The sequence below is a fragment of the Rhinatrema bivittatum genome, chromosome 3 (assembly GCF_901001135.1).
Source record: "Rhinatrema bivittatum chromosome 3, aRhiBiv1.1, whole genome shotgun sequence".
Lineage (NCBI taxonomy): Eukaryota > Metazoa > Chordata > Amphibia > Gymnophiona > Rhinatrematidae > Rhinatrema > Rhinatrema bivittatum.
In genome coordinates, this window is record NC_042617.1 from 271,071,288 (window position 1) to 271,081,092 (window position 9,805).

Sequence of the window (9,805 nt, forward strand, 5' to 3'; positions counted from 1 at the left end):
TTATACCCTTGCAACGGCCCTGCCTATAGTACAAGGCCCTTAATATCATGCTCACACCAGCTGCACAGGCCAAGAAGAGGAAGATATCTTATGCCACATTTGCTTGGGCCCACATGGGCCAGAAAAAGGTAGGGATATGCTTAGGCCAGAAGGAGGTAAAGGTGTGTACATTGACACACATGGGCCAGAAGGTGGCAGCAGCATTAGGTTGTCTTCTCATGTCAGCCGGCACAAAGAAGGAAAGCTGCATCAGAAGGCCGACAGCATCAGATTAATTGGGTGTAGGGGTGGGTTGGCAGAAGGAGAGTGCTGGAGTTAGGGAGGCAAGCAAGGGTGTTGGTCAATAATAGACAGAGGGCCAGATCTTTAAAAATACGCGCGGGCGTAGATTTGTTCGCACAACCCGGCGCGAACAAATCTACACCCGATTTTATAATATGCGCGCGCTGCCACAAGCAAACATGTTATAAAATCCGGGGTCGGCGCGCGCAAGGGGGTGCACACCTCCCAGCCCTACCTAAACCCCCCTACCTTTGTTGCATTAGTTACGCCTGCCCGAGGCAGGCGGAACTTGCGCGCGCTGGCTGCTTGCCGGCGCACCATGCCCCGGCACAGGCCGCTGTGCAGGAGCATGCGGCCCCGCCCCCGGCCCGCCCCTTTTTCGAAGCCCCAGGGCTTGCGCGCGCCGCCAAGCCTATGCAAAATAGGCTTGGCGCGTGCAGGGGCAGATTTTCTCAGGTTGCGCGCGTAGCCTTTGAAAATCTGCCCCTAATGGTTATAGAAGAGGGCAGAGAACCAAGGAAGACAGGGTTCAAATCTCACTTTTCCCATTGATTCTTCTTGTGACCTTAGGCAAGTCACTTAATCCTCCATTACCTTAGGTAGAAACTAAGATTATAAGCCCTCTGAGGCAGGGAGCTATCTAATGTATCTGATTGTATCTTGCCTTGAGCTTGGATTTGGAAAGTCAAGTAATTAAATCTACAATCCAAATATGGGAATAAAAAAATGAAGCTCATCTACAAACGTTTGCCCAGGGTCTCTTAAATGGTTAGAGACTTGAGGGGATGCACGATGTACAATAAAGCTATCTGGTGCAGAACTAACATATGATGCCCTTACACAGAAACTGTGGTTCTCGGGTGGGAATGAAAGAAATACAGCCTCCCTCCCTTACCCATGGGCCAGCTTTGGCTGCACAGAGAAGAGATACAGACTCCAGCTGGTCTTGCGTAAAGCATCCACATTACTATTTAAAAGTTTTACCTTACAGGAGACACCGGTCAGCAGAGTTCAGAGCTCTCTTCACCAGTACTACTGAAGGTCTCAGAGTGAAAGGAGTACAACAGGTCTCAGCTCTGCACTCTCCCACTACTCCCACCCACCCAGTCTGTGGACTGTTATGATGTCAGTTAATAAATCGGTATCGTCCTTAGTCTCCTTGCCAACTGATTTACATAATTTTCAATCTCATAAGCTTCGTCTTAGCTCTCTGGAGAAGAAGGTATCTGATGGAGAAGTATCTTTAGCAAAAGTTCAAGATGACCAGCACAACATCATTAAGGACTTATCTTTTACTTCTTGTAGAATTGAGAAGATTGAGAACCCACTCAGGACTTTGAACCTGAGATTACTCATTTTTCCACAGATCCCTCTCATTTCACCATCCGATCTTTTTTCTTCTTATCTGAAAGAAGTTCTGTTAATTCCAGAGAATGCATTTCCTCCTATTGAGGTTATCTAGCTTTCTGTTCATAAGTCAATGGATAATCCTTCGGTGGAAGATCCTACTAGTTTAACTGATTTTTTTGAAAAATCTATCGATGAGAATGTTACAGATCGTCTGACTCTTCTGGTTTCATTTGTCTTCATGCAAGATCGTAATAATGTTTTTAGTTTATATTTTCGCAATAATGATGTTGCTTTTAAAGGTCAAAAGATTTGGATGTTTCCTGATATATCCAGAGTGTCGCAAGAACGAAGAAAGACATTTTTAGCCATGAAAGCTGCAGTTCTATCTTTAGGAGCCTTGTGTATTATACGATATCCCTGTAAATGTGTTATAACTCTTGACTCTTCTAGATTTGTTTTTGTTTTTATTTATTTATTTATTTGAAGAGTTTTATATACCGTTATTCGGAAAGCCATCATAACTGTTTACAAAGTGGACAATTTTTATCATGGAAGTTTTGAGGCATCATAACATAGTTAACAATTACAGTTTTTGATACCAACCAATGACTAGATTAAGTCAAACATTAACCTCTTGAAAAAAAAGTAGAATTTGCATTAATGTCTTAAAAAACTATAACTTGTGACAAGAGGAACTATGTCGCGGAGATGTGTAGTGCCAAAAGAAATACAAGTAGCTGAACAGACTCTCCTGCCTATGAGCAGGCATCTGGACTGATCCTTGGTACTACAGGAATGAAAATTAACAGGTAAGAACTAATTTTCCTTTCCCTGTACATTCCAGGATCAGTCCAGACTGCTGGGATGAACCCAAGCTGCCCTAAAAGGGGTGGGACCTAGAGAGTCCCGCGCGAAGCACACTGCTGCCAAAAGAATCCACCTTCGGATACCTTACATCCAACCGGTAATGTTTAGCAAACGTGTGCAAGGATTTCCAAGTAGCTGCCCGACAAATCTCTTGGGCAAGACACATTGGCTTTCTGCCCATGACTCTGCTTGTGAACTAAGAGAATGCGCCTTAAGACCATCCGGCACTGGGCACCCGTGACATATGTAAGCGGAAGCAATAGTGTCTTTCAACCAGCGGGCAATAGTAGCTTTAGAAGCCTTAGTCCCTTTCTTAGGACCGCTCCACAAAACAAAAAGATGATCAGACAATCGAAATGGATTAGTAATCTCCAAGTACCGCAAGAGGACTCTACGAACATCCAATCTCCTCAGATCCTTATCATCAGAGAATGCCGGCAACTCGACTGACTGGTTGACATGCTTGAGAGGACACAGCATTTGCAAGGGCAGTACCAAGTGGGTCACGGGCAGCCTCCCACCCAGTTCGGGAATAGCTTTTATACATCCCATTGGTCCTGAGTCCATCTGCTACACGCTAGGAAATGGAGAAATTACTTACCTGATAATTTTGTTTTCCTTAGTGTAGACAGATGGACTCAGCATCCCACCCATGGCTGCCGTTATTTCATGAAATTCGAGGGACATCACCGACAACGAGTGATTCACGGGTAAGCCACGCTTTCTTCCAACTAGAACACCCACCCTACCGGGTGTTGACATTTCTCGGTTGAGGGCACTGGCGGTCTCCAGCTATAACCAATTCAACCAGTTCAAGTTAATTAAGTTAACCAAGTTATAAAAGTTAGTCACATTATATAAGTTATAAAGTTAATAAAGTTAGTCAAATTAGTCAGTCATACATATATCCATAATTGTTTTTCGAGGAGAATACTGAAGAGCTGCACTTCCTGCAGGGGTGTATGTACTGGGGCTGACGTCAGATTGAAATCTGATCTGTCTCCATCTGCTATCAGGAGTACACTATACCCATTGGTCCTGAGGCCATCTGTCTACACTAAGGAAAACAAAATTATCAGGTAAGTAATTTCTCCATTACATTTAGTGACAGAGATTAGTTAGAGTTGAGAGATGAACAGTGGTTTTTAGGTTTAGGAATTGAACATTTCTTATATTACATTTTTGTATGAGGATTTTGCACTGTATGCAAACAAAACATTTGTATAAAAGATTTTTTCAATAAATATGAGTTTTTATTCTAAATAATTGTGGTATCAAATATTATAAGTGAATATATGTGCTTTTTCCTTCCCCCTTTTTTAAGGGTTTTTTTGTGGCTTATATCAAGCACTAGTTAGTTAGACAATGCCGAATTTTAGGGTCTAATATATATATATGAGGATACATCAAACACATCCCACTCAATTTTTAACCTTTTTATTTCTTCATATTTTTCCACACTAATTTTTTTTATCAAAAAACATCCTTTTAGCAGAATAACTTCTTGCTAAAACATACAAATTCACTCTAAAATCATTACAAACATTGTTTCTCAAAGGAGCCCACCACTCTGGAAACTGTCTATATTTATCTTTCACACCCAGTCGAGCTTAATCAAGTTACATCATCCTTGTTTTCTTTTTCTTTATGATTACACCATATTCACAGATGTGTTCACAGTCGTGTTTCCAAAGGTTCAGACACCCCAGAAGTATTCACAAACGTATTTCCATAGGTTCACACACCTATGTGGGCTCTTTTGAGAAACAATAATGTTTGTAATGATTTTAGAGTGGATTTGCATGTTTTAGTAAGAAGTTATTCTGCTATATGGATGTTTTTTGATAAAAAATTAGTGTGGAAAAATATGAAGAAATAAAAAGGTTAAAAATTGAGTGGGATGTGTTTGATGCATCCTCATATATATATTCAAAAAGACAGATCACTTACTCATTAGCAAATCCTCACCTTAATTAACTATATAATCATATATGAGGATACATATATACATATATATATATACAAGCCGTAAAGCCCGTTAAAACGGGCTACATCCCTCTGTCTCTCACCTCCCCCTCATTCTCTCTCCCCTCACTCTTCACCACCCCCCTCCCCCACCCACTACTCTCCACCCTCCCTCTCCTCTCACTCAGTCCCCCTCTCCCTCACTCCCTCCCACTCAGTCCCCCCTCTCCCTCCCTCCCACTCACTCAGTCCCCCTCTCCCTCCCTCCCTCCCTTCACCCACCTCCATTTCCTCCCGGCGCCGTAAGCGCGACTTCCCGCAACCCTCACCCGGCTCCATTAACTCCTCCCCAGATCTGCCGGCAGATCTCGGGGGGGGTCACTCCCGCGCGCGCGGCAGTGACCCCCCCCGAGATCTGCCGGCAGATCTGGGGAGGAGAAGTAGCGGCACCGCGCGCGCGCGCGGCGCCGCTGCTTCTCCTCCGCTCCTGCCGGCAGATCTCGGTGGGGGGGGCGCGGGAGTGACACCCCCCCCCCCCCCCCCGAGATCTGCCGGCAGATCTGGGGAGGAGAAGCAGCGGCACCGCGCGCGCGCGCGGCGCCGCTGCTTCTCCTCCCGCTCCTGCGGCCCCACCGCCATTTTTTTTTTCTGATCGACATCCTTGCCCGCACATGCGCAGTAGAGCTGCGCTCTACTGCGCATTTGCGGGCCGTCGGTCACAGGCCATTTATAAGGTAGATATATATATATATATATATATATACATATATAAGGATACATATACATATATATATATAATACCATCAAAAAACATTCTATACAGAGTGGGATACAAGCACAAAAAGGTATCACTACAAGCATATATTTATTATTGAAAATACTTTTATTACAAAACCAAATTATACAAAACTAGTGGTTTAGAACAATTATTTAAAGGACATTTCAACATTTCATTCATTAAATGCATAGGTGAGCAGTGAGATATCTGGAACGGTAAGATCATTATGTTGTTATCTTCAGGCTTGGTTTAAAAATAGTTGTGGTGGGTTTAAGTTTTGTCAAATGAAGTAATAAAAATGTTTTATATCCTTCAGGCAAATTAAGGTTTTCTGGGTTCTGTATGCCTCATTCCTGGAGATCTATAAGAAAAAGTCGTATTGGGGCATGGGCGAGCAGTGAGATATTCGGAGCAGTTGGAGTCAATGTAAAGCTAGGTTAGTATGGTTAAGAAAGCAATAAGGGAATGTCTGTTTAATGATTCTCTTAAGTACAGCTGTGGTCTGCTGTGTGGCTAATGTATAGATATGGGAACGCTAGTAGGTGATTCCCTGTACTTTTCAAATTTATAAGAATGATTTAAATAGATTTTATAAAAAGAATGCTTTAAGGCAACAGTTTTGATTAAGTAATGGTGTTTATTCATTTCAACAGTTGTATGGTTATTAAGAAATGGAGAAGGTAAAAGAGACTTAATATGAATATACACATGTGGTCATTTTCAACATAAATAAGCAAATGTTAAGGTAATTATGAATTGGCAATTTATAAGGGGTTGAATTAAAAGAATTAAAAATAAAAAAGGGTTGGTTTTTTTTGGATATAGATTATATGGTTTTTAAAGAATTTTGTGTGTTATTTATCTTTACAGTGGTTCCTTTCAACAAGCGAGGTTCTCTTCAACAATGTATTTCCCCTGAAGAAGCCATTTTGTTGAAACAAGGGCCTTGTTGGGATATGTCATAATACATCACGAGGACACACTAAAGTGTTAGTTATGTTATTATAGGGAAAGGGATATTGGTTAATAATGATGTGAGGGGATTTTGAAGGGAATAAGCTATCTATGATGTATTTGCTTTAAGAACATGTTGTAATAAGAAATACAAGTTGAAGGATCCATTGTGAGATACTGTTGTGGAATAAGTGGGATATTTAAGTATATTTTTTATGATTGTGTTGTTAGACTGAATGGTTGTGTATGAAGAGTATATGGGTATGAATGTTTTTTTAAGTATAGATGCAGTGTATGAGGATGGTATTCATTAATTGGTAATGCAAAGGTTATATATTTAATGAATGAAATGTGAAATGACCTTTAAATAATTGTTCTAAACCACTAGTTTTGTATAATTTGGGTTTGTAATAAAAGAATTTTCAATAATAAATATATGCTTGTAGTGATAACCTTTTGCGCTTGTATCCCACTGTATAGAGTGTTTTCGGATGGTATAATTGATAAGCACAAGTTCAATTTGAATATTGCCTGAACTTTTTGTTTTCTATATAATATATATTATATATATAAAATTTTGCCTGCTTTCTTTTTTTGTATATCTTGAATTTTTTATTTGCTTTTTTGCTGGTTTTTTCCATTATTCTCTTTCCAGCATCTCTACCACTTCTTCCCATCAGTCTCTCTACTTGGCCCAGGCTGGCAGTGGCAGCTAAGACAGTTCCTGTTGGTCTTTGAAGTTTTTTGTGCACCAGTATCCAAATATTAGTGTCCACAGGACCTGGCTCCTGAGATTCTTCTGGCCCTGATAAACCTGTAACACACATCTTGCAATGGGTCTACCTATAGAAGGAGACTACAGAAAAATCATATTTACCACGTGACATCAGGATGTCGTGAATCTCCTTAATGACCTTCATGTACAGCTCCTTCTGCCATTCTCCCAAAATCTTCCACTCCACTTCCAAGAAATAAGCAGCGACATCACTGAATGTGACCGATGCCTGCAACAGCAAACAGAACATTCTCAGCCCCTCTCCTTCCAGCTTCATTATAATATGTGTGGAATAAACTGTGTTAAATGGCCTCAGTCAGTGAGATCTATTCTCTAGTAGCTGTGTTCTCTTAAATAATTTTCTCATTGGGCTGTAAGGAAGGCACACTGGAAGGAAAAATGAAAGTATTAAGAAAAACACTAGCAGCAAATATAAGAAACTGAGATATGAGGGAGAGGAGGAACAGTCTAGTGGTTAGAGCAGCAGACTACAAACCAGGATTCAAATCCCATTGCCACTCCTTGTGACCATGAACAAGTTAATTTACCCTCCATTGCCTCAGGTACAAACTTACTGCCTGATTCACTAAGGGTGAACATGGACCTACTGATTTTATAAACATGGATGCGCTGATTTTATAAAATCCGTTGGCCACGCGTACATGCGTGCTGGATTTTAAAATCCGTGCACACGTGTGGGCAGCACACGCTGGGGGGGGGGGCCAAATTTTGCGTTGATACGCATAGCGATGCAATCGCGCCTCCCCCAGTTCCCTCCCAGTCCGCTCCAAGTAACCCTTTTTTTTTGTTTTGTAACTTAACTGCTCTGATGAGCAGAGGTAAGTTACGCGTGCCGGCAAGCTACCAGCGCGTGCTTCCCCGAGACAGCGGCTAATGGCCACTGTCCTGGTCGGCCTCCATCCCATCCCTCCCTGCCCTGACCACACCCCCTGCCCCACCCCTTTTTCAGGGCCCAGCACTTGTGCACATGGCTGGGTTCTTTTGAAAATGCGCGCAGGACCCAGCCAAGTGTGTAAGTGCCGATTTTTATGCGCATGGCCATTTTAAAATTCGGCCTTATGGCTTTTCTCCCATTCTATGTCTATGGGAAAATAACTTGATGAATCAGACCCTTAGATTGTGAACCCTCTGGGGATAGGGAAATACCTAGAGGGCCTGAATGTAAAGCACAATATAAATAATAATATCATATCCAATATCATAAATAATATCATATCCAACATTTATTTGAATTTGTTACCTGTGCTTTTTGAATACACGATTCACCCAAAGCAGTTTAAAATATATTACAATAGTAGCATATGACAAAGGTCATTTGCACCTTTACAATACTTCTTGTGTACCAGTTTAAATAGTGACAATCGCAATTTACTTCGCCTTGGCTTTACAAGCGAGTTTCATTCCTATCATGGTATGCAAACAAAACTAACCTTTCTGGAAACACAACCACCACTTCTCCCCCCACCCCCCAAAAAAATGTTCATTTAATCTTTGTTGTTTTGAAGAGGTTAGAACATTTCTTACGGGATCACAACCTGGTGCTGACATTTTCCTTCAGTTTTCCCTCTGACTTCTGCAGCTGCAGGGGATGGATTCAGGCTGGAGATTTTCCTGTTCCTGGGCAGGAGCTGAGGAAAGATTAATTAAATCAGGAGAAGGCTCAGCAGATAAAATCCCTCCCTGTTCTCTTCTGCAGAGTGGCAGGAACAGATCTGGAGCTAGGGCTTACAGAGATTTTGAATCCTGGGGAGCGAGAGGATTTCTTTTCTTCTGAAGCTTTTCTGCTGTTTACTGCCCTGCAGAAACTAGTACAGAAAGCAGAAAAGCCTCTTTACAGAGCATGCGCAAATCGCCCCAGCAGGAGCCATGCTGCCTGTCCTCCAGTGCATGCTGGGAAGATCCTGCCTTCTTAAGGTGGATCTGTAGTTAGCCATATCTTATATCTACAGGTTCATTGTGGAGGAAAAAGTAAGAGAGCTGTAAGTATGGATTTTTGGTTTCACTGTTTTTAGGGAAATCAATTTGTGGCTGAAATACAGGCAAACAAAATACTGGTTAGCCTGGATGCTGAGAAGACATTTGACCGGGTAGATTGGGACTATATAGGTTCTTGAAAAGCGTAATTTTGGGGATAGTTTTCTCAGATGGTGTTACACCTGTTGGTCGCAGACGGCTGCGACCGCGAGTATTCACTGCTTGCGTCGCGCTCCTGCCCTACCCGGGTCTGCTCGCTGCACGGACCTGCCTTCACCGCCGCGCTCCTCGGGTGTCCTCGCGGCGACATGGACGCCGCTACTTCCTACTTCGATGTTGGGCCTTCCTAGGCGTGCACGCGCGCGTAACAGGCCCCGCCTTTATAGCTTCTTCAGGAACCTCGGGGGCGTCCCTGATTGATGATGTCATCGGACTCCTGTACTTAAGCTCCACCTCAGCAAGCCGACTTGGCAACAAGTTCCGTATGAGTCTTCTTATCCTGCCTTGTGTTCCTGAGACACCGCTCCTGCCTAGCTTGGGACCCTGACTGGCACCCGCTCCTCAGGGGTCAGTGTGCGCTCCTATGGGGACTTGCTCTACTGGCCTACCCTGCTCCTCAGGCTGGCTTGCGCCTCGTGGGTCCTATCCAGCTACCAGCTTCTACCTAGGGTCTCCCTTGGAACTACTGCGGCAACTCGTGAGTTTCCTGGCTGGCCTTCTCCTCTCCTCTGGGTTGTGCCTGTGTTCCGCAAGACTGTCCGCGCTTTCCCGCTCCTTGGGCCGCGCTCTCACTCTGGAGACTATCTTGAGCTTCCCCGCTCCACGAGGCCTGCTTCAGG

At 43.1% G+C, this 9,805-nt stretch overlaps 1 protein-coding gene across 1 annotated transcript in view; it reads right to left on the reverse strand.

Moving 5' to 3' along the window:
* The window catches only part of LOC115087424 (zinc finger protein 184-like), a 28,994-nt gene extending 20,161 nt beyond the window's left edge, over positions 1 to 8,833 (reverse strand). Inside the window, exons 1-3 of the mRNA XM_029594611.1 lie at positions 8,722 to 8,833; positions 8,517 to 8,620; positions 7,074 to 7,200 (exon numbers count right to left, since the gene is read on the reverse strand). Of these exons, the coding sequence (XP_029450471.1) occupies positions 7,074 to 7,200; positions 8,517 to 8,540 (151 nt within the window). The 5' untranslated portion in view covers positions 8,541 to 8,620; positions 8,722 to 8,833. The remainder of the gene's footprint in view (positions 1 to 7,073; positions 7,201 to 8,516; positions 8,621 to 8,721) is intronic.
* Between the last annotated feature and the right edge of the window lie 972 nt (positions 8,834 to 9,805).